The following is a 25439-nucleotide window of genomic DNA, read 5'->3' as shown; positions in this document are numbered from 1 at the left end:
CACCAAACAGACAACTCACTCTTAAATTACAAGACCGTTGTCTGGAAGTCCTTACTTGGCATGGTAATGAGTAGCGCCCGTTTTGAGCCAAGAACTTCCCCCTACTCTCATCATTAATGTCATGCATTTTACAGTACGTATTTTGTTGATAAATTTTCGAAAACCCAAATTCACATTACAAATTTATTAAAAGCTTTGATTTCCTTTCGGAAATAACCATTTTCTTTCGTTGGTTCTCTTTTACAGTAAAGCTTCTCATGGGATAGGGGAAGTTCATAAAGGGGAAGGAATCTACTCTACCACATACCAAAGAGAAACCGCACATGAAAAAAATGCCCTCCGTCAAAAGATTTTTTTTACTTTTTCTTTTAAAACTAAAATGTAAAATAGAGTGTCAACTTCCCCCCTCCCCTTTTCAAAAGTGCTCTTAGATGCCTCTTTCGCAGTATTCAGATATATTCCTGATTCAGATATAATAAATGGGGCAAAAGTTTCACAGGGTATAAAATTTTAAAAATCCATTGAAAAAAGACCGATATTCAGCCTGCCAATGAATAAATCTATTTTCTAAACTTACTGATCATAACGGTAGATGAAAACAAGGATGACAACATCAATTCGAGCGAAGCTTGAGAAATTTTACAATGGGACAAACTAATATTGGGAAATATGTAGAATAGTTATTTCTCGTATCGTATTATAAACGGCTTTCCGCGGATATATTTAGAATGTACAATTATATGATTAAAACTAGTTTTTTTAGCCCCGAGGTGCCGGAGGCACCGGCTAAAAAACTGGTTTTAATCTTATGATTGTACATTTCTATATTCGTAGAAAACTGGATATAATACGATGCTAGACATAGTTTTTTCGTATGGATGAGAACCGGTTCCTATCCACCGGATTCGAATGAATACGAGAATAGTTATTTCTCGCATCGTATTATAAACGGCTTTCTGCGGATATAGAATGTACAATTATAAGATTAAAACTAGTTTTTTTAGCCCCGAAGTGCCGGAGGCACCGGCTAAAAAACTGGTTTAAATCTTATGATTGTACATTTTTATATTCGTAGAAAGCTGGATATAATACGGTGCTAGACATAGTTTTTTCGTATGGATGAGAACCGGTTCCTATCCACCGGATTCGAATGAATACGAGAAAATCGTTTATTAAATTTATCATTTTTGTTCTTGTAGCCCAAAACTAATTGATGTAGAATATACGTGGATATTATGACAGAAGAAAAATTCACGTTAATTTAGCTTGTCATTTCCCTTCATCCAGTAGTAGTTGAGGGGATGTTATTATAGCCCGCTACGTGTTTAAGTTTGTTAGGGAACATGAAAACCTGATGGAAGATCGAAGTAATAATATATCCATTCTAAAGCTGTATGTTGCACTGTTTGAAAACACCCGAAGTGTAGAAATGCCCCAAAACTATGAAATATTGCAAGTTTGCAATATTTGTGGCCAAATTGGAACAAATTGCCCATACTCCGCCTTTATTAATGATTTATTTACATAATTCTAAAAATGGTTGGGTTTCTTAGTGAATAAAATGATTCTTTTTATTTTCGGTTTACTTGCAAAAGTAATGGATGTAGAATATGCATGGTCAGTTCGTTCATACAGTAGGAGAGGAGGGGATAGGGTAAAGGAAGTGAAAGGGGCGAATATTTATTTTAGCCTGCTTCAACTTTAACTTTATTAGAGAACATGGAAATCTAGTGTAAGATCCATGTAATAATATATCCATTGCAACAGGACTATAAACTAAAGTGCAAGCAAAAAGGCACATGTCGTCGATATGCAATTTTAGTGGTTTTCGTCGGCTATTTGGCTTTATTCATGGCTGAAATGTTATTGACATACTAATTTTCAAATTGAAAAAAAATACTGTTGCAAAGGCTTTTAATTAATTATGGTAGGTTCTTAAGTCCGTCTGTATATAAAGGATAGCTATTATTGTTAATTTAGGCATGTTAGAATTGCCCTATTGATTTCAATGGAGATTTCTGTGACAGATAGGTGCGATTTAGTAAGCGTATCAACTCTATAATCATTACCAAGAGGTTCGTACGTTTATTTAAAGAATGCTGCTATTTATTCAATTATTTTTTGGAATTTTACAATAAATTAATTTGTCTATAATTCTGTTTAGACTTATAAATTAGTATTCTTTTGCTTATTAAGTTCTGACACTATTTTAGTGGTAATGTTCGTTTGTTCACCTTCTAATTTTAGAGCTTCCTTTTTATGGATATATTGCCATCCTTGTTACTATTCACTTTCCTATGGATCAACATTTCACCCTCTTAGTCATTTTACAACATACAGAAAATTGTAGAGTAGCCTTGCAAGGGAGAAAAGTAGATCCTAATTTAACTTCTATATTATTCTTCAAAGAAACATCTAGTAAATAAATAATCCAGATAAATCTAGTTATGTTTAAAATGATTAACAATTATGTGCCTATAACTTTTCCACCAATAATATATGCTTATTATTTTGCCTTCTTATTTATGATGAAATTATTTTAGAACAAAATATAACTCTTTTTAAAATAAAGTACATATCTATAAAAACATCTGGTAAAGTACGAATTCAATAAGCTGAAAGGCACCATAAGAGTTTTCCACGAGTTAACACATGAAAAAATAAGCCTTCCCCCATGTCATAATTTTACCCACATATGTGCAAATTAACACTTCCCTTTAAAGATCTCTCCCCTATGCATTTACTCGTTGAATCAAAACTTAATCCTTTTTATGGTAATTCATACAAAACCACGAAAATAGTAAAATCAATAGTCAAATATTTTCTAGTATAACAATAACAATGGTGTGGATTTTCTGGTTTCAGAGAGTTTATGCTTGTGATATTATGTAAATTTAATAGTTCTTTAAGACCACGAGAACAGTTATTGGCTTAAATCTCTCAAGCATAGGACTCGTTGAAATCACTGATTCCATACTTTCATGTTTAACATGTGCAAAAATACAATGTGATCACTTTGCAATCTTTAATTTGTTATCTTATCACTTTGTATAAACACTCGATGATTTATCAAATGTCTCAAAGAGAAGTTAAAAGAGAAACACTTTGGTGATACTCTCTAGGCTCTGCCAAAGAGAAGTTAAAAGAGAAGCATTTTGGTGATTCTCTCTAGGCTCTGCCCAGTTAGCTGGGAAGTAAGGCCTATAAAAGGTGGCCCATTTCGGGCTTTAGTATCAGTAGTGGTGATACTACACACTATATCACCAGTCGAAAGTCTTAAGGGTTAAGACGGGTTATAATCTTTGACAAGAATTTAGCTTGAGTAAAACTTCTCTCTGAGATTTTTGGCAAAAACATACCTAAAATAAAATAGATTTTGTTAATTAAAATTATTCCGTTTCCTTAAAAATAAAAATCTGAGACATTAAAAAATTTTGTTTATGTATTAGGTATAGGGGGGAAATAATAGGGTTTAAGCCCTTATGGGCAAGTATTGATAAATAGTCATTGAAAGTTTTATAGGTTACCAATAACTTAATAGTTTGATTTCCAATAAACGTATGATTGTTGATATACAATCCTGAAACCACCGATAACACATTATTTTCGGAATAGGGTTTTTAGGTAAATTATATATCTACTGTTTAGTAATCTATTATCTAGTGATTTGGCTTGAATATAATTAGTCATTTCATTGGATAAGTATTTCTAATCAGACAGATATTAGTGTTTCACTGAATCAAGCTTGGACCGGGAGAGGAGGTGAGAGCGCTGCGCCTTGGCCATAGTAGTGTGACTGAAGGACGCGACTGTTCCGGGAACCGGGTAGTGAAGCATAATAATTGGTTCCGTTACCTACGGATTAACCCAGGTAAGATTTAACTTTTTTTCTTTTAGGTGGGATATTGGCTCAAGGCCACTAAATAAGTCTTACCAGTAAAGCATCCATAAAAGCGCAGCTCTTCATTGACAAACAATCATTCAACATGTCATCATCATCATTGCCATTTATCTCTTCTATCCAGAGCATAGGCCACGCACAATGGTGCTCCATTTATCTTTGATTTAGGCCTCATTCCATGTGTAGTACAGCAATAACCTAAAATGGATGATATTATTATTGATCAATTAGAAGATGAAATATTAAATCCTCCACCTTATAATCCAGAATATGAACCTGGATTAAATAATGCAGTAAATCATTATCTAAGACTGGAGGAAATACCTAGTGTTCATGTTAGGCCTGAGATTCACTCAACAACAGCAATGCTTGTCTTAGGCAATAGGCGACAAAATCGCATATTACATAGGCCTCAAATACATGTACAAGACATTTCTACCATACATGAAAATGAGCCAAATATTCAAGTAATAAAACAAGAAAATAATGGAAATAAACCCCAAAATAAAAAAGTAGTTAAACCAACTTCAGATTTTTCGGGTTATGAGTCAGAATCTAGCTATTATAGTGAGGATTTTGACAGACAAAAAAGTAAAAAACATTCTAAAAAAAGGCCTGACAGAATGTATGATCCACTTAACCCACATGGCAATGAGGACCAAAGACGCCATGAACAACATCATGATAGACATGAAAATCGTTATAAACACGATAAAGACAAAACTAAGTCTAGCAAAGAAAGACAACATAGAAGAGATGACAGTGACAGAGAAGACAGGCATAAAGACAGACAGAATTTCTCTATGCCAAGGAGAATGAATAGACGTGGTAACAGTAGTGGTCCTAGCTCTAGTTCTAGCTCTTCAGATACAGAGTTAGATAGAAGGACTCCATCTACCAATAGAGATAACAGAAATAGAGAGACAAGACAAGAAAATAACTTACTTGGAAATATCTTAACTGAATCTCAAATGTGGCAACTCAAACTTCTTCTTCATGAAAATACATCTACCACTGACCTAAATACAGCAAAAATAATTAATCTCATACCAAATAATTTAGTGTGGGGCAGTTGTCAACACGAACGTATTCACAGACAAGTCAAAATATTGGGTAAAATCCCACCCCAATATGGAGAAAAAACTAACCCTTACACTTTTTTTAGCACTTTTAAATATTTGGAGGAATATGAGATCCCCTTTACTCATAGTTCCTACAACAATATTCTTATTCACTACTTTAATACAGAATCAAGGAATAAACTAGATATGCTAGAAATAGATCCTAATGCCCTTAGTGCTCAGGATTTTGTAAAATCGATCCTAACTACCATAGGTGCAGAATTACTCAACCCACATGAATATGAGAAACAATTCTACACTTATAGATTCACTGCTGAAGATGAAGACAGACCAAATAAAATAATAATATATTTGGCAGCCATGTTGCAAAAAACAGGCAATAGTCATGAAAATCAAATGGCTAAACTTAGGGAAAAAATATGTACCTATTTGGTACCACCATTATTGCAATCTGCATTTTTGACATCCACTAATGTTCCTTACATTACTAAAGAAACAATCTTAAGCTGGTTTAGTAATAATAGAAGCTTTTATACCTCAGCAATTGAGAGAAAAAGAAAATTAGACAGACAAAAAAATGCAAATGTAAACCAGGTAGAAAAGGAAAAAAACCCTACCCAAGAGATTTCACATCAACCTAAACCCACGTGTGAGTATTGCCAAAAGCCTCACTATTCTAGATACTGTTTAAAACATCCAGATGAAGCAGTTAAAAAAGCAAATGTGGAATGGTGGGATAAAAAGAAAAAAGTCCTAACTAACAGTACAGTTTGCCTATTGTGTAATTCTGACACCCATGGTAGTGGGGAATGTTTCACTTTCCCTAATGTCAATCCCTCCAAAGACCAATGCCCACGCTGCTTAAATTATGGTGTATCAAGACTATACCATCCATTGTCGGCGTGCAAACTCCCGCCAACAATGGGAAAAAAACTAGTAGGGCAGCCGAGTATTTCTCAAGAAAGCAAAAACATACAATTACAGGTAAAAATACCACAAGTTACGGATTCTTGGGACATACCCGGCACCCCTATTCTAGGGAAAACCTCACCTCCAAATCAAACTGGTCCCAAAAACAACATCTCTTTGTCCATTCAGATAAACCTGAAAAATTCGGATATTGATTATCAAAATGAAAATATAAAAATTAAGAATGTTGAAGTACTAGAATGTTCGACTACCCAAAATAATGTCAATAATAATACCCAAAATAACGTCAATAATAATACCCAAAATAGTGTAAATAGTAATAATACTAATAAGCTAATAGAAAATATATTAATGGAAAGTCAAACATCTAATACTTCAACATTAAACTGTTCGTCTATAAACAATGATTTAAAAATAATAGAAAACTCTGTTGTTAATAATCCAATAGATAAAATTAATCCGCCAATAATTACCAATATAAAAGAAAAGGTGTCTAACACAAAATTGGATAATATTAGTAAATCCCCTAATTATGTGTCAAATCAAAAAATAAGTCAAAATATTGAAAAATTATCTACCAATAAAATTTCCGTTAATTCGACTAGGAAAATTTTTGAAAATTTAGAATATAATAGAAATAAACCTGTAGAGGAACATTTAAATCAAACAATAGGCAAAGTCGATTTAGAAAATAGTTTGGGGCAAAAAGAGGAAATAGACGAACGGACAAACATCAGTAAAATAAAAAGCAAAGAAAATTACCCTGAGGATTTAGATGAGCAGAAAATTGACTACTGCAAAACTGTACAGTCCTCTTACAACACTAACATATCTGAAAACAATAGAATTAAAGAAAAATCAGATTTTAAAAGTGCATTGTGCATGAAAAATGGGACCAGAAACACAAAGGCTTTATCATGGTTCCAATATCTTGAAGACTTTCCTTCTCAAAATAAATTCATGACAATCATGTTAGTTCTATTAACAAGTATGGTGGTTGGTAGTACTCTTGCGCTATTTGGCTTATTATTTTTTATCATTGCATACATTAGTATGTCAAATGGGAGTTTATTACTCATTGCCCTGACTGAACGGAGAACTAACAGGATTGATATGAATAAGCTTGAAACAAAGCCAGAGTTTAAGCCAATTAAATCGAGCAACAGTCTAATAAAAACCCTAAATAAAATAATTAATGTCTTAAATTATATTAGGGTTTATCTAGCTAAAAAAATACGGTATAAAATAGTCTTTATCCAAACGTTTTAAGAATCTCCAGATCCCATTCTTAGAACTATACAATGAGACACAGAGTTTCATTAATAAATTTATAGTATAAATGTATAAAGAGCATATTATTTTATTTCCAATTTGCTCTTGGTTCTTTTGCCAGCACCCGGCTGTATTTACATTTTTTAATGATTCAGCTTATTTCAAAGACCCAACCAAAAGTCGTGTAAAAGGTCTTTGAGAAGGGGTGGTTGTTACATATACTATTTATTGCTCTATATACATTACTTTAATGTTTTATTTATAAAAGGCAAGAAAAAATAATAAAAAGTTTGAACAAGAATAAACATCATTATAATTATAAAGTAGGGCAATTATGTGTGCTTAATAAAATAAATAAATTCAATAGAATATTAAAAAGCTCAACAGACGACAATTCTAGTTCTAGAGCAGATACGCTATCTAGTCTGTAACAAATACAGACATATCTAGTTTTGTAGCAAAAAAGAACATACAATCAAAATTATAAAATAACTCCCCACAAAACTGCATAAAACATACAATTTAGTTATAGAATAATTTTGCTTAAAAACCTTCCTATACCTCCATTAGTACCCACAAGCCCTTCACTCTTCCGCAGACAAATCCGGTACATCTGCATATTACAGGAGGCCCCAATGGAGAGTAAAACTGGTAGGAATTTCGCAATTTTCTCAGCTGTCACCAATGCCATCTTCTTTTCAGTTCACAGTTTCAGTTTCCTCAGCAAATTTCGAATCTCCAAAATACAATTACAGACACAATACCTAAAAGTAAATACAAGAATTAATAACAACTAAATAGATAAAGCTATTAAGATTTTTTTTGCAGTAATAAGAAAACACCACACAATAATAAATTAATAGTTGACAAAATTTATGAACAGACATGTGTTATCCAAAAATACAAGACCTTGAAAATAAACATGAACTTGATCCCAAAAGAAATAGAAACTTCTGTTAAACATCGAGTTTTAATAAATAGACAAAATTAATTAAATCCAATTTTTATTAAATTATATGCATATGTGACGTAAATTTCCAATAGATTATCATCCATTGTCCTATACCTTTAGATCCCTGTATGTATGTCTAACTAGATCAAATTTTTATGTGTCTATGTGTCTTAAATTTTCCAACAAGATTATCATCCATTGTCTTATCCCTTTAGATCCCTGTATGTAAGTAAAACGTTGTCTAATTTTTTTATGAAAATAAACTTATTAATTCAGTGTTTATGAGAAATAAAACTTGAATTTAAACATATGTTTTGATAATCGCTTAAAAATATGCACTTTTTACTAATTTTTATACACATAAATAAATTTGATTTTCTTGTACTTATATTTAAAACTACTAATTATACAACTTTATAAAGTTTAGGACTGAACTGATTAAGTTCTTTATTTTATAGAAGCTTGAATTAAGTTCCACATTAGCTTAGAGATTTTATTTTTAGATTAAGGCTACAAAGCAAATAATTTCATGTATTCTCAAACTTCATATAGTAAACTATGAAGAAAATCGTATTATAGACAGTTTCCCACTAACTCTAAAATGAAAAAATTACTAAACTAGTATTATGAATTTTTAGTTGGTATTGGTTGAAAATTATATATAATTCAATGCTATACATGAGTTTTAATATAGCTGAGAACCGGTTCTAATCCATCGGATAATAATTGGTCTCAAAGCAATTTTTACATATCCTGTTATCCCTGGACCTCCAGGAAGTTATTTTTTTTTTGTAGCATATAATTGAAAATGTTTAAATAAAGGCCTTTTTGTTAAGTGTGGCAAAATAAAGGACTTTTATAGCCTTAAAACAAAAGATTTCTCATCGGATTATCAAACTTTAAAATCATCTCAACTATAATATCAAATATAGGGAAAAAAGATTTCTTGTTTCACTAAAAAACGAAATTTTCTGTTTTAATTTTAATAACCCCAAAATATGAGAACTTTTTCTAGATATAAAGGATTTGCAGCTAAATGTTTTTTTTTTATACAAATGTAAGTAACTTAGAAATTTATAAAATAAACAATATTTTTATTCAGTACAATAACAAACTCAAAAAACAAGGTTACAATAAAATGTCCAAGTAACTTCAATTGGCCCATTTTCTCTCCCATATATAGTTAAAATTGCAAAATTATAAAGGCGAAATACTTCATTTTAAACAGTCTGACAAAGAGTCGAATTTAAATCTCCTAAATAGGTTTCTATTGTCAAACAAAAAGTAAACTGTTTAACATTTATTTTTTCCTAAAATGTAAACCGATTTTAAACATCACCCTTGCTTTGATAAATAGGATATTAGCATGCTAAACTATCTCTGATATTCATCCTTTGTAGATAGAGGGGTAGTTTTGTCAATAATACGAATTTAAAAATAGAACTTTTTCCTACTTAATTTCCACTTTAATTGAAATATAAATTCACAATTTAAAGTCATAAAATAAATCCTTAAAAATAAGTAAATTATTTCAAGTATATACAACAAGTTCAGTAACCTTAGAAACATAATATAAAAAGAAATGTTCAAATTTCCCCTCAATTATCAAACAAGAAAAAAGGCATAAAATTACCAATTTTTAGTTAATAAAACAATCTCGGTTGATTAGAATTATGAAAGGTTATTTAAAAAGTTTTTGATGATCAGATGAGAAGTAATTAAGTATCTATTTCCCTTTTAAACAATCAAATATCATAATATTTAAATATCATATTTTATTCACTTTACCTATCCCTCCCTTTATAATTTTATAAGCTAAATCAATATGTGTGTTAAAACATCTTAAATATTAGACTATCAATATATCTATTTTTCTCCACTAAACACGATTATAATTTTTACATAAAATGAGAAGATACAGAAAAGTTCCTCCTTCAAAAATTAGATTTTTATAAATATTTACCCTTAAACAATCCCAGTTTTTCCTAAAAATAAGTAATAATTGCCGCCGAATAATTTTTGTCAGTTTTTGGCAAAATAATTTTTGATAAGTAGACAAATATAGGATAAACTCGTTTTTCGTGCGCATAAAAACAATCTAAAAATTTTGTGTAATAGAATATAAACCATAGAAGCACTTTGCTTTTTGTTAAAATATTTTTTCTTCATGTTTGGAATAATTCTACTCCATCCATGTTTATTTTCTCCAATAAATCAATTAATAAATACACTTCAAATCTACTTGTACATATTACCATCAATGATTTTTTTATGCTTCGCTACTTATGGATGTTGTCATCCTTGTTTTATTACATTTAAAATATTTACTTCACTTAAAAATCTTTTTTCTCGTAAATTTATACATAAAAATGTTAACTTTGTCAAAAATATCTTCTTTTAAACAAATTTATCGTCTTTTTAAATAAACTAGCCACTGTGGCCCTAGCATCTAGGGGCTCTATAATCAAAAGAATCTGGCAGGGCAAAAAATAGCCTAAAACCATACCTACCCATACTTTTAAAAATAAAATAGCCTAAAACCATCCCAATACCCATAGGTAGCTTTACTGTAAAGAAAAACCATATCGGTTCAGTGGTTACCGAGATTCTTCGCTAAAGACAAAAAAGTTAATCACTTTATTTAGGATAAATAATAATTGCTAGGCCATAAAAATTAGACTTTTAAAAATAAAAACAAAAAAGATATAACAATAAGAAAGTAATTTAAAAACAAAAATACGCACATATGTTTCATAGCAGCGAGTTATGCAAATACTATTCAGCTGTATCCAAGCCACTTAGGCGGGAGGCACACTCAGGCCATATAGGCCTAAAGTACATTATATAACAGCAGACAATATACACCATGTACTAAACAGCAACACGCACACACCTGCCAACTTAGCTTGATAAAAGTAAAAGAAAGCAGAATAACAGCCCTACACTCGTTCGCCTAGCTATATAGGCAAAAAGAAAGCTGAAATACACACCACTTCTAAAAAACATTAAAATAAAGAAAATATATAAAAAACACCGGATCGCACATGCACAGTTCATACAACATAAAAACAAAATCAACATTAATAAACTAAAACTTTAATCATATTTTTGTTTTCGCACACCTAAATTTTTAGCATTACACGACACTCCTTAATAAAAACAAAACACCAAACCTATCAGTATAGAACAAAAAGCAATATTAATTCTTTCTCTCTTTCTCTCGACCTTTCTCTTTATCACTTTCTCTCACTCTTATCTTAAATCTATAAGTCAAATGATCAATGTCTCTTATCTCAATTACTCTATAGATAGACAGAAAATAATGTTTTATATGTTTTATACAAAATGATATTAACAAAATAAATTTAAGTTTTTAACATATAACCCACCCCCCCCAACTCCCTAACAAAATGAACTGAAAAATAAAGCAGCTAATAAAAATCGACATCTAAACATTAACCAAAAATTATTTTCACCCCTTCAAATGAGCAAATTTTTTTTTTGCAGAGGGGGAGAAGTAATTTGCTATGAAGCAAATAACTATTTAACTATAAATATATCAGTCACATATTCTGTTTACACAAAACAAAGCCAAATCTTTTTGCTTCACCTAAAATAAGAATAAGCATGCATGTATCTTATTCCCCGAAAAAATAATACTAAAGGAGTATTAAGGGGTTTTCTTTAAAAACATTAGCTTTACAATCCTATGAAAAGGGATGAAAGCACCATAGGCCCAAAAAGGACCAAAATAGAAGCAAAAAGAACACTTACCAAGTAAACCAGAAGTGTACAGGCGACTCATCCTGCGGTCAAAAATAGGCGGGACAAGGCCATAAAAAATATGGCGGTCCTCCACCGCCTTCAAGCTGGGCCCGGTTACATCGATCGGCAATGTTGGAACCACACTTGTCGAAATAAACTGGGTGCCGAGGAGTCATGACTGAAAAAACAGAAAAAAATAAGTATTAAATCAAGCTAAAAAATGTTCTAGAAAAAATAGGCCTTAAATAGGTTTCTACGAAAAAGAAAAGCACACAGAAAAAAAGCCAAATGATAATTTTACTTAAAAAACTTAGGTCTAAAATTTTAGGACCTAATAAAATCTTGAGGATAACTTAAATTAACAGACTCGAGATTTTCTGCACTGTCCTAAACATAATCTTGTTCAAAATATTTTTTCTCATCATAAAATTCATTGTAATTATAAACCATTTTTTTTATCACTCTATGAAAATTTATATACTATCATAACTTACAAGTAAATAAAATATCTTAATATTCTCAAATCATTTTTACAATGTATAGTCATTTAAGCTACCTTTTAGAAGCTACCTCCGATGAAATAGAGAGGACTAAAAGGGAACTTAATCAATTATTAAATTAATATCTAAACTGAATCTAAATGATAATATCATTACCTCATAACTGCTATCTCAGATTTAGTTTCAACAACAACAAAGCCCACTAATTAAGAAAATAGCAGAACAAAACAGCATAACAGCTACATGATAATCTAAAACAAAGAAAAAATAGTTAGAAATTATTATGAGTAAAATAGTTATCAAAAACCAAAAAACTTTGTGATTATAAAACATTATTTTGAAATTAGCAACAAGATAAAATTTTTAGGAGTTTTGAAGAAATACCGTTTCATATTCAATATTAAAGTTGAGTCTGATACTTAAAAATTCATCAAAGAATAAAATAAATATTATAACTTACCACATAATAGAACAATAACCAGAGGAGGAATGACCTCCTACCTTGTCCTCCAGCGGACTAGCGGCAAACCCCATGCTTCCTGAAACCTCCAGGGGCAAAGCAGGACTAGGGGGACCTCGCTCCAGGTCAAGATCCTGGTCGGGGACACTCTGCTCCATGTGGGTTGTCTTGGCGGATAAATAGCGGCCCAGACAAATAAAAAGTCTCATCTCCTCTCTCAAAACAACTGAAAAATAAGAACAATTAAAAAATATTAAAATAGTCATACAACTTTTAGAATAATCAATCTTTTAAGTATCGGTCTAATACAGAAATATACCTATTATTCGTATCATTAAAAAAGCAATTATTTTTTTTGTAATACCAAAAACTAAAATTGGAGAAATAGGGATGGATAAAGTAACACAACATCACAAAGTCATCATTAGTTTGTTAATAAAGGAAATTTTTTCTTTGCTCAATAATTTAAAATTGGAAGAAAAAACAACTTTTTAGACCACAACACTACCACACCACCCCCTAAATTAAATCAAGATATCCAGGATTTCCGAAAATAAAAAACAAAAACTATACAGACAGACATCCTACTGCTCTTGCTAGGGCAATAATAATAAACAATAATTTTATTCTAGGTTTCTGATAATTTTTAAGAATAAAAACTTTTTTTCTTATTAGGGTAACATTAGAAAAGTATGATAAAGGTTGTTAAGTATCTAAACACTAAAATGGGAGAAACAAATCAGCTGTCATTTTCATCCTTTTTCCTAAAAAATTCCTTTTAACCAGAAGATTCCAAAACCGATTCAAGACTCTATAGACTAAAAATCCAATAACTAAAATACCAAAAAGATTTTGTATAATATAAAATTACAATTAAATGACCAATATCTTTAAAGTCAAGTGGCCAATATTAATTCAAGAAAAATCCTTTCTTTCTATTTATCGAATCTTTTCAAAAAGGCACAATTAAGACATTCAAAATTTTCAACTAAAATTTTACATTGAAGCATATTTAAATTAAATATAACAGTACTCAACCCTATCTCTACTGTTTAGATAAAATACACCTGTACTAGGATCAAACTCAACAACTGTGATACTTTTAGAGGTATATATACCTTTAAAAATGTTGTTAATAATAGCCTTCTAATTCAAGATTTAAACCCAGTACAAACTTTAAACAAATAAAACCTACAAAAGTTTTTCTATTTTTAGTTCTTTGTTGCAAAGATATTTAAGACCAATTTGAATACAAGTTTTTTTATAAAATTTTTCAAATGATTTCTTTTCACAAAACCAAAAGTCGTAGCCTTGTCATTACCTAAGCTGATTAATATGCCCAAGTGTAAGCTCCAGATTCATCATCTACTAGCTCCTGACAAAGTACCTGATCCTGATAAAAACAATCAGACAATTCCAGCTCTTCAGCCTGAAAATCAGCCGTCCAACAGTCAAATACGTCAAGAAACCAGCTTTACAACATGCAGCACCCTGCATCAGACGTTCATCAGATGTGTCTCCACAGTATCCTAGCAAGATTCTACCTGACTTGGACTGGAATATACACCAACAGCCACAATACCAGATACTTTCTAAAAAGCTATGAATCTCAGATAACCTATTACAGCATTAACCTGGAGAGACTCACTGGTCTTTGACAGTAAAAACAATACTGTTGCTAGCTATACAACAACAACACCAGCAATACGCATCATGCTAATGTATTCCATTATTTTTTTTTAAGCTGAGGATTTTGACAAAGGGGGTCACGCGCACCCGGTAGAAAATATATCACTTGCAAAAGTTTTAAACTCCTTGTTTACACTGTACTCAGATTTGTCAACAATGTCTTTAATTTTATACTTTTCCTAACTTTTGATACTTTAATATCAGTAATCTTATAGCAATTATTGTTCAAAACCTCTTAAACCCCATTTACAACAGTTGGTGTAGTGTTAGGGATCCAAGTCACAGCTGTAGTTGATGTTATGAGAAGAGATAGCATTGTAGTAGGCTCAAATGATTAACGTCTTAAGAAACTAAATATGAGTTTATTTTATTTCAAAAAGGTTAAAAGATTTGGTTGAAAATAAACAAATACACTCCTATCTATGGCCTACCCATCACACCTGCAGATATGATCACTCTGCACCCCTGCCAAGGGTTAACAGGGAAAATTATTTTTGCAATTTTTAATGAAAAAATTAAGACACTATGACAATCTCTAAATATTTGATATTTATTTTGGGAACCTTCTGATGAATCTTGACTTCGAGAGGCTGAAACTAATATGTGAGAATAAGACTAGGTCTGTGGTGAATCAAAAAGTCCTTATCATATCTCTACACTTAAAATCACAAATAGTAACTATTATTTTACTCTAAATGTAAATTACTTTATATGCCAATAAAATCTTTAAAAAACTATAATCAAATATTCATAAAAATTATGAGGAAAATTTTGATAAATTTTAGGCAAGTTTAGCAGTAGGATAAACCAAAACGCAGTGTTCTGGAGCCGGAGCCGCATTTCCAAATATGGCTCCGCGGAGCTGAAGCCGCATCAAAATATACGGCTCCGACACCCTACAAAAACAATATCTCCTAAAAAACAATATTAAGATTTTTTTACAGTATCTTTATCCATGCCTAAATGTAATAAGGGTTAATATTCTCAAACAAATAAATTTCTATTTTTTCCACTCTTTAAAATAATAACCGTTAATAATCTCTACACCTAAATAAATTTGAATTAACCCTTAACCAATTCTAAATAGGATAAAAAACCAATAAAATATGTAGCTTTTACTAACGCGTAAAAAGAACTATAACAGTTTTAGAAAACTGCTCTATAACTAGATATGTAAACCAAAATAAAGTAACAATAGTAATTGTTGGAAAGATATTTGGCCCATAACAAATAAACTGAAACTACCTAGTTGTTCCTTTATTAAATAAGTTCCCAGGAAAGTTGATATAGACCTTATATTTTTCCAACACACATAACGTTATATAATGTACAACTAGTGGAAAGGAGATGAATATGACAAGGTTATCATATTTATCCACTTGCCATTAGTTCAATAATGTAAAACTAGTGTTTTAAAGGTCATAAATAAAAAGATTATAAATTTGGTACCTACCAAATTTAAGCACCAGAGCTGCGACCATGAGGCAAACCAAGAACAAAATGGCAACCAAAAGCGTTGCCTACTGCGGGGTCGGCCAAGGAGTCCCAAGACAAACCAGACGCCACTAACTTCAGCAAAAGCGCCTGAAAAAATAAAAAGTCATATTAGGTTTTTTTCCAAACTCTAATTCTAATTTAAAAAAGTAACTCATAAAATTCAATCATTGAAATAATTGTGTTCAGGTCATAATTCAGGAATGATTGCAATTCTATGAAAAAGTAAAACTTAAAAAAGATACTTTTATAGATACGTATAAAATTTAGTCTAATGGAACATTTATTTAAGGATTTACAAAAGGAAGACTAAATATTATGCAAATTAACATCTGTATTAATCTACAAACAAAAACAAAAAAATATGAACTTTGGAAAAATAGTGACAAAATGACCAAATTTTTATAAAGATAATTGTTTAATGTAATGTCTTTCTATTTTTTAACTCTTCCCGATAAAAATGGATTAATAAATAAGGGATAAAAAATATAAAGACAAATTATGTAATAATAGTTTAAATTGCTAAATAGTCAACGCATAAAGAAATTAAATTTTAGCCTTAAGAAACAAAACAAAATTTAGTTTACCAGTAATGGTGTACTTATTTCTTCATTAATCAACGCCCTTTTGTTTCAACATTTTTACCAACCAAAGCCGAGTACACCCAATTTTATCAGCTTGGTTCAACATGATAATCTAAAAAAATATGTTACAATTGAATTTTAACTTATATAATGCATATTATAACATGTACATATATAAATTTAATCACGAAGGCTTTTATAAAACTTTTTACCGAAATTTTAAGGGAAAACTAATATTTATCACCAAAAAGAAATTAGCCGTTTAAAAAATTATATATTTTTATCATATTTTTCACTGAATAGAGCCTAAAAAGGCATTTTTTAGCTTAATTCTTCCCTTTTTAAAAATGAAGAATTTCCAGCGTCTAGCTACCATAACAAAATTAGACGCCATTAAATGCGGTATATATATAAAGTGTTCAAAATTTAACGCGGCATTCATTACACCCGTGCGCTTACCAATGTAGGTAAGACGACCTTAATGTTTTGGTATAAGTTTTAAAGGGTCTTCTACTTTTTAACATAGTATATAAACAAATTAATTGAAACATAACTTAAAATCATGTTTTTAAAAACTAATATTATATAAAAAGTACGTCCGTGTAAAAAACAACAAAAAAATCCTAAAAATAAGAAAATAATGATTCAGATTTTTAACCCTCAACAAGTGAAGTCAATCTGAGATCATATTTCATTTAACCTCATGATTATGGCAATACAGGACTTCTCTTCTGAGGGGAGAGCATGGATCAACATTTCACCCTCTTAGTCATTTTACAACATACAGAAAATTGTAGAGTAGCCTTGCAAGGGAGAAAAGTAGATCCTAATTTAACTTCTATATTATTCTTCAAAGAAACATCTAGTAAATAAATAATCCAGATAAATCTAGTTATGTTTAAAATGATTAACAATTATGTGCCTATAACTTTTCCACCAATAATATATGCTTATTATTTTGCCTTCTTATTTATGATGAAATTATTTTAGAACAAAATATAACTCTTTTTAAAATAAAGTACATATCTATAAAAACATCTGGTAAAGTACGAATTCAATAAGCTGAAAGGCACCATAAGAGTTTTCCACGAGTTAACACATGAAAAAATAAGCCTTCCCCCATGTCATAATTTTACCCACATATGTGCAAATTAACACTTCCCTTTAAAGATCTCTCCCCTATGCATTTACTCGTTGAATCAAAACTTAATCCTTTTTATGGTAATTCATACAAAACCACGAAAATAGTAAAATCAATAGTCAAATATTTTCTAGTATAACAATAACAATGGTGTGGATTTTCTGGTTTCAGAGAGTTTTTGCTTGTGATATTATGTAAATTTAATAGTTCTTTAAGACCACGAGAACAGTTATTGGCTTAAATCTCTCAAGCATAGGACTCGTTGAAATCACTGATTCCATACTTTCATGTTTAACATGTGCAAAAATACAATGTGATCACTTTGCAATCTTTAATTTGTTATCTTATCACTTTGTATAAACACTCGATGATTTATCAAATGTCTCAAAGAGAAGTTAAAAGAGAAACACTTTGGTGATACTCTCTAGGCTCTGCCAAAGAGAAGTTAAAAGAGAAGCATTTTGGTGATTCTCTCTAGGCTCTGCCCAGTTAGCTGGGAAGTAAGGCCTATAAAAGGTGGCCCATTTCGGGCTATAGTATCAGTAGTGGTGATACTACACACTATATCACCAGTCGAAAGTCTTAAGGGTTAAGACGGGTTATAATCTTTGACAAGAATTTAGCTTGAGTAAAACTTCTCTCTGAGATTTTTGGCAAAAACATACCTAAAATAAAATAGATTTTGTTAATTAAAATTATTCCGTTTCCTTAAAAATAAAAATCTGAGACATTAAAAAATTTTGTTTATGTATTAGGTATAGGGGGGAAATAATAGGGTTTAAGCCCTTATGGGCAAGTATTGATAAATAGTCATTGAAAGTTTTATAGGTTACCAATAACTTAATAGTTTGATTTCCAATAAACGTATGATTGTTGATATACAATCCTGAAACCACCGATAACACATTATTTTCGGAATAGGGTTTTTAGGTAAATTATATATCTACTGTTTAGTAATCTATTATCTAGTGATTTGGCTTGAATATAATTAGTCATTTCATTGGATAAGTATTTCTAATCAGACAGATATTAGTGTTTCACTGAATCAAGCTTGGACCGGGAGAGGAGGTGAGAGCGCTGCGCCTTGGCCATAGTAGTGTGACTGAAGGACGCGACTGTTCCGGGAACCGGGTAGTGAAGCACCTACTTGATAAGGAATAGTTATTTATTGCATCGTATTATATACAACTTTCTGCGGATATTAAAATAAAAAATTATAAGATTAAAACTAACAAAACTGGTATAAATTTATGTTTAATATTTATGGAAAATTCTTTGTAATACGATTTTCAGTATGGCTGTGGACAGATTCCAATCCAGCGAATATTGATCGGTTTTGAAGCCATACTGGAAAATGCTTTCCCTACTAATGTATCCAATGTCCAAAATACATTTTCATGGTAAATATTATTTTCCAATTAATGAAAAAATCGTGCTAGGCTAAGACATTAGTAGATCTATAGATATATTTTGATAAAATAAAAATGATAATTTACGTCAAAATTTCTAATACAAGCTTATCCCTGAAAAGCCGAAGACCCGTGCTTACAAAACTGGTATTAATTTCAGAAACGATGCTATGCATAATTTTTCAGTATGGCTGAGAACCGTTTCTAATCCAGCGGCTATTAATCTGTTTCGAATCCATACTGGAAAATCTCTCCTTTTAAACAAAATATTCTAAAACTTTTACCTAATAAATCATTTAAATATTTAATGCTTATTTATAACTAACAAAAGAAAATCACCACGCAAAATTAAGATTTTACATGGACAATTAAACATTATTTTGTATCAAAATAAGAAAGTTTTATCCAAAATTTGAACGGCTAATTTGTCCAATCAATCAAACTCTAATAATATCCTTCCTTTAAAGGCCTTAACGGTGTTGGCAATGACAGAATAGATAATATAGTTAAGATTAAATCTATGTTAATCAGTAATCCACAGAAGCGGCTGAATCCAGAGTTTACGGCTGCGACTAACTAAATATGTGGCTGTTTTGGCAGTCTGCTTACCTTTCTCGAAGCCGCAAGATTTGTAGCATTTGCGACAACTTTTTCAACACTGTGCGGCTGCAGCTTTTGAAAGTTATTGCTCCACATTGCTGGATTTAAGACAGAGACAAGCATTTAGCTCATTTGTGTCTATAACTCAATTTATGAACGAGAAGGAGGTGGTGTAAGGTGTTAATTAGACGAAATATGTGAAAAGGTTTCGTCATTTTGTAATGACGGTCATTTTTACTGCCCCCAAATCATTATTTTAGTCTCATTTCGCTTTTTAGCTATACCTTATTCCTGGGTAATAATAGTATTACTTAATAACGAACTCACATTAATTCACTCTTTAGAATATAAAAATTTATGCCATTGCCCACACTACTTCTTATTGGATATGTCTTTATTTTGATTTTTCAGATTTTTTAAGAAAGCAGTAAATGCTGATAATAGATAACCAACATATAAACAATGCAAGTAAACGTTAGAAACCCCTAGAATGTTAAGAAATTATCGTCATAGGAATAACCAATTTAAAATCATGGTAATGTGACAACTACATCACATAAAAAGTAATTTTAAAAGTTATCTTAAAGTTTCTTAAGCTTTGTTTAGGGAATCAAACAAAATTTGTAATCGATTCTGAAATGCCTAAATTAACGACCAGAGCTATACATTACACTGACATACCGACACAAATTGTAGAAAAGCTTCGCTTTTAAAAATTGGCAAAATGCATCACAAAAAAAGAATCTCTATCTAAAAAGCGCATATGTTACAAAATCGTCATTTTACTTGGGTGCTATGTTTAGATAAGTATTTGATTAGCATATGCCGTTTTCTACAAGCAGAGACAATCATAATAGAGAACAATATAGAGATTTTCTTAGTCTAAACAAAAATCGACGTAAAATGTAGTATCATTGTTTACATTATGCATGAACTTCTACAGTAAAAGAAACTATTTTGATTAATAAATGGGAGTGATGGGACTTTAAATTGTAAAGAAGGTGTATTAACTTTTATTTTTATAGCTAGCCAGTGCTTTTAGTACGTAGTAGATGTAAAATTTTATATAGAATTCAGATATGCAATCGGTTTTTTTTGTAGACCTCTTATTTGTTAAGTAATATAAGATTTTTAAAAAAATTAAGTCGATTTTAAGGTACTAAAACGCAACAAAAAAAGGAAGAAAATGGCCATTATGAACGAAAATAGTAAGATCTTTAATTTGACACCTTACTTTTTGAATTCTGTAAGGTAATTATTGATAAAATCCATTTTTTTAAAACCCACGAGAATAAAAACTTTGAACCTAATTATATCATTACACAGGCATAAGAAATAGACGTTATATATACAGGGTGCGCCACATAAATCCGGACTTTTTTTAAACGGCCATAGCGCCAAAACTACTTGACCAATCAGGACGTTTGACCCAACTATAAGAAGCTTAAGTAATGACCTTTTTGCCCATGAAAATCTTTGGACGATGGAGGACGTGTACGCCGAGCTGGCCGCGCATATGTTCAACAAGGCAGATTTAAATTGCGCAGATAAATTACCGTGGATTTATGACTTGGGCCTACTAAATCAGACCTCAGCCCATCTGTAGGTGAGATGGACTACTGAAACTTGCTGGAGATACTATCAGATACCTAGTGAAAACACTAGAAAAGACTAGAGCTCTCTATCCCAGCTGACTTGGCTGTAGAACTCCGACAAAGTGGATCGTGGTAGATTTTAAGATGTCAAAAACGTCAAAAATCTTGAAAATTTCTCGGTTCTTGACTTCAGGGGCCCATATGGAACCTTAAAACTCGTTTTAGACTATGTATTGCGCTGATAACCCTATCTTAATACATTTTTAAAAAGGTATAAAACGTTGTTCTAGCTTAACTGTGGCCCAAATGAGAGCCGCCGTGTCAAAGGGTAGCTTTAAAGATGAGTCAATTTGGATCCTGCTGTTACTTACGCCTTAAGGAGATGTGGCCTCCCAGCAACCCCGATCTTAATCAAATGGACTTTTGGGCCTGGAGCGCCATTAAAACATGAACCAATAGACGCGCCCATACCAAAAAGACCTCTCTCATTACTCCTATCATGGAGAACTTCGCCTGCTTGAACAAGGACATGGTGACCAGGGTTGGCGGGCAATTCAGGGGGCGGGTAGAGGCAGTGATTGAGGCTGGCGGCGATTTTATTAAATAAGCTAAAAGTCATATACCTAGGTTGCTTCCCAGTTTTTAAAATTCAATAAAATCTTTAAAATTGACGATTTCATGTTTATTTGTTTAAAAATAAGAAAAAGTCCGGATTTATGTGGTGCACCCTGTACTTTTAGATTGAGAAAAATATTAGAAATCTATTTTAAGCAAAATTGAAATAAAAGTTTACAAAATAGTAAATAAACTACAATAAAAGGAATTATATGAAAATATTATATTATATTATACAGGCAACCATCTTATTTCTTGTTTTGAGAATAAAAATGGGAAGGGGGTAAAGAGGGGATGAAGAAAGTGTTGCCTGTACAAAATAATATGTTAGGCCATTTTTATATTTTTTATTTTTTTACTTTTTTTACTTTTTTTCAATTTTGCTTACAATGGATTTGTAATATTTTTCTGATTCTAAAGGTATATATGAACCCATATTTTTTATGCCTGTGTATTGATATAATTAAGTTCAACGTTTTTATTCTCGTGGGTTTAAAAAAATCGATTTTTTCAATAATTAACTTATATACAGAATTCAAAAAGTAAGATCTTACAATTTTTGTTCATAATGTCTATTTTCTTCCTTTTTTTGTTGCGTTTTAGTACCTTAAAATCGACTTAATTTTTTAAAAAAACTTAAATTACTTTAAAAATAAGAGGTCTACAAAAAAAACGATTGCATATCTGAATTCTATGGAAAATTTTACATCTACTACGTACTAAAGCACCGGCTAGCTATAAAAATAAAAGTTAATACACCTTCTTTCACACCCAAAGTTTTATAATGTGTTGGCTACTTGTATTGAATTGCTATTAGTTGGCTTTAAACTAACAGTGTCCGAACTTTTTAACCAATAATTTTTAATAACATAAAAGAAGTTTTTTATTTCTTTATTATCATTAGGGATGTAATTTAATCTTTTGTTCATTGTCTTATCTCTTCAGATCCTTAATTATCACAATTGGGAGTTTATCTTTTTTGTACTCCTGTCCGTGTCCATTTAAAGAAAGCATATGTTCTCATCTTTAGAGAATAGTGCAACATCCAAAACCTTTTCAAGAAAAAAAAACAATTTGCCTCACACAATAACACCAACAAAAAAAATGCTGTTGTTATACCCTCAAAGTGCCTCTTGAAATGAATCGATAATAAGGGGGGGGGGGGGAGTTACTCGTTTATTTGTAGTAGGTTAGGTTATTATGGGCACTAAGCAAGGGTTAGTAATAGTCGTAGGAGAAGAAAAAACTACCCCTCCCCTTTGTTTAACTCAAAAAATGCTCAACTAGAACTTTGAAGGAAAGCACCGTATTTTTGGACTATGGCTCTTAATTAATTCATTTTGTATTGTAAATTTGTACAGCAGCATAACGGGTGGACTAAAGAAAAAGAATTATAGAGTAGTAGATGCATATTGGACGTAGAAATTATGACAAGAAATAGACATTTAAATTTAATTAAAGTCGAGGAAATTTTTCCTCCGTATAATATCCATCTGTACCACAGCGTTAGATAGCCAAACACACAAAGTAAATAATCGACTGAAAAAATCGAAATTTAATGTTAACCTTTCCTCAAAATTCTAGAACTTTCTATTAAACAGACGAAATCTTACTCGAACATAACTTTCCATTAAAATTTTTGTATGAACACCAGCTATAAATTTGTATGATAAGAGAAGATATTGCTGACAAAGAGAATAAAAGGATATTAAATTATGATGAATATGAAAGTTTTCACGTTCCATATGTCGGTCTTTATTTTAGAATTTTACCCATAGAAAGTTTTACACCTTAAAATGATAATAATAGGTTTTCTGTTTGTTTTGCGCATGAGTTTGTTAGGCTAAAATAAGATTAAATCTAATTGTTAAATCTTTAACAGTGCACAACCGCCGCAGAAAAAGGGACAAAGCCGCGCGGCTGAAAGAAAATGTCTAATTTAATATGGATGGCTGTTCGTATATCTATAGCAAAGATTTTAATCTATGGACTTTCACAAAGAATATTTCTACATGCCCTAACTATCATGGTTTTAAACTATTTTTTTAACAAGTTGGACAAAACTGAAAATGATTTTATTTTTGTTTAAAAATAGTCGCTCATCCTAAATCTTTAAAATGGCACGAACTTTAGTCTCCTTCAATATTTGATAAAGTTTGGTGATTATTTAAAGAAAACTATTCGTGATTTTTTTGGAAGTAAAAAAATTTATTATATTAAATTATTAAATAAAATTGATAAGTAGAAACATCACAGAAAAATTCAATGATACAATGGATTTAACAAATAAAAAATGCAATTTATAAATCAACCCCCAATAATTTTGCCATGGGGGGGGGGGGATACACCACCCTTCTGCACGCCTGTGTTTGCATCAAATTTGAAGGAAAAATATGATTTGTGTAAAAAATTTCAATCACAAATAAAATTAGTCACGTAGCTACTCAACAAGTTTCCGCATCTGTACTTATTTCCTTTCAATGGCGAACTTGACTTTCTCGAAGGCTAGGTCAGTTTTGGATGGGTAGGTGACTTTCAGAGATCCTTCGTGATCCAATACTCGCCCCTAGATCATTTTATGATAATGGATATATTTAATTTATTTAAACTTGTAAAAGAATATGATATATGTATTTCTTGAAATAATTGAAGTATTATTTCTGTTTTTTAGGATAATAATTGAAAATAAAAGCTATGTTTCATGGATAAGTAAAAAGAAAATAAAGTAATAAGACATAAAGAAAAAATTGACTGTTTCATTCAAGGAAGTTTCATATAGGTCGAACAAGAAAGACAGTATATGAAAGGAAAATAAATACGCTGAATAACCTAAATTCATAAACGTCCACGGGTGAGGGTATAATAGGGGTTGTTGACTCCCCTCAAATTCTAAAACCCTCATTTTACTTCTCCAAAAATTAAAAGAATAGACAATGACGTCCCTGCCTTAATCATACACATGAAAGATACTTAATTGAGAAGATTATTTTTTTTCCAAAATTATTCCTCTATACTTGAATGATAACCAAGTTATATCAATTAATCCCTGATAGACTTGTAGCTCTTTTAGTTCACTATCTTCAATGGTGCCACATAGATCTGATTCAACAATTTCCCTAAAGTAATTTACATCAATGCTTTAAAAAAAACCTTTTTATTGAGTATATTCAATATCTGCCGTCTGTGTGTGTCTGTAATAGGGTGGGTCCATTTCCCCCTTTTTTTAGATTTTACTGTTATCATAAGTTGCGGAAGGCATATATATGTATGATAAGCCCCATTCAAGTTTCAAAAGTTACTTAGCTCTTATGGCTGCCGGCGCGCGGGGGGGTATAAAAAGTGCCTAACCCCTTATAAAACCAAAAATTGAAATTCCTTTAAACACAGGCATGTTGCAAATCAAAATGACCGCATTGAAATGCTGATTATGAATCTGAAAACCATTTTAAA

At 31.0% G+C, this 25439-nt stretch overlaps 1 protein-coding gene and 2 long non-coding RNA genes across 3 annotated transcripts in view; all 3 read right to left on the bottom strand.

The window, feature by feature from the left end:
* LOC145315023 (uncharacterized) overlaps window positions 1-5456 on the bottom strand; it is a 28621-nt gene extending 23165 nt beyond the window's left edge. The window contains exons 1-2 of the long non-coding RNA XR_013877919.1: window positions 4847-5456; window positions 3935-4099 (exon numbers count right to left, since the gene is read on the bottom strand). This is a non-coding gene — a long non-coding RNA (uncharacterized LOC145315023). The remainder of the gene's footprint in view (window positions 1-3934; window positions 4100-4846) is intronic.
* Window positions 5457-6032: 576 nt separating this feature from the next.
* On the bottom strand, window positions 6033-8239 carry LOC145315020 (uncharacterized). The gene is made up of 3 exons (XR_013877918.1): window positions 7747-8239; window positions 6676-6745; window positions 6033-6087 (listed from the first exon to the last, which is right to left on the bottom strand). It is a non-coding gene; the product is annotated as an uncharacterized LOC145315020 (long non-coding RNA).
* Window positions 8240-24173: 15934 nt separating this feature from the next.
* Window positions 24174-25439, bottom strand: part of LOC145315016 (leucine-rich repeat-containing protein 47-like) — a 46848-nt gene continuing 45582 nt past the window's right edge. The window contains exons 19-20 of the mRNA XM_080155081.1: window positions 25038-25105; window positions 24174-24557 (exon numbers count right to left, since the gene is read on the bottom strand). Of these exons, the coding sequence (XP_080011207.1) occupies window positions 24457-24557; window positions 25038-25105 (169 nt within the window). The 3' untranslated portion in view covers window positions 24174-24456. The remainder of the gene's footprint in view (window positions 24558-25037; window positions 25106-25439) is intronic.

This window comes from Acartia tonsa, chromosome 3 (genome assembly GCF_053477335.1).
Source record: "Acartia tonsa isolate MP-2025a chromosome 3, ASM5347733v1, whole genome shotgun sequence".
Lineage (NCBI taxonomy): Eukaryota > Metazoa > Arthropoda > Copepoda > Calanoida > Acartiidae > Acartia > Acartia tonsa.
The sequence above is the reverse complement of the archived record's forward strand: the minus strand, read 5'-3'. Positions and strand labels throughout refer to the sequence as shown.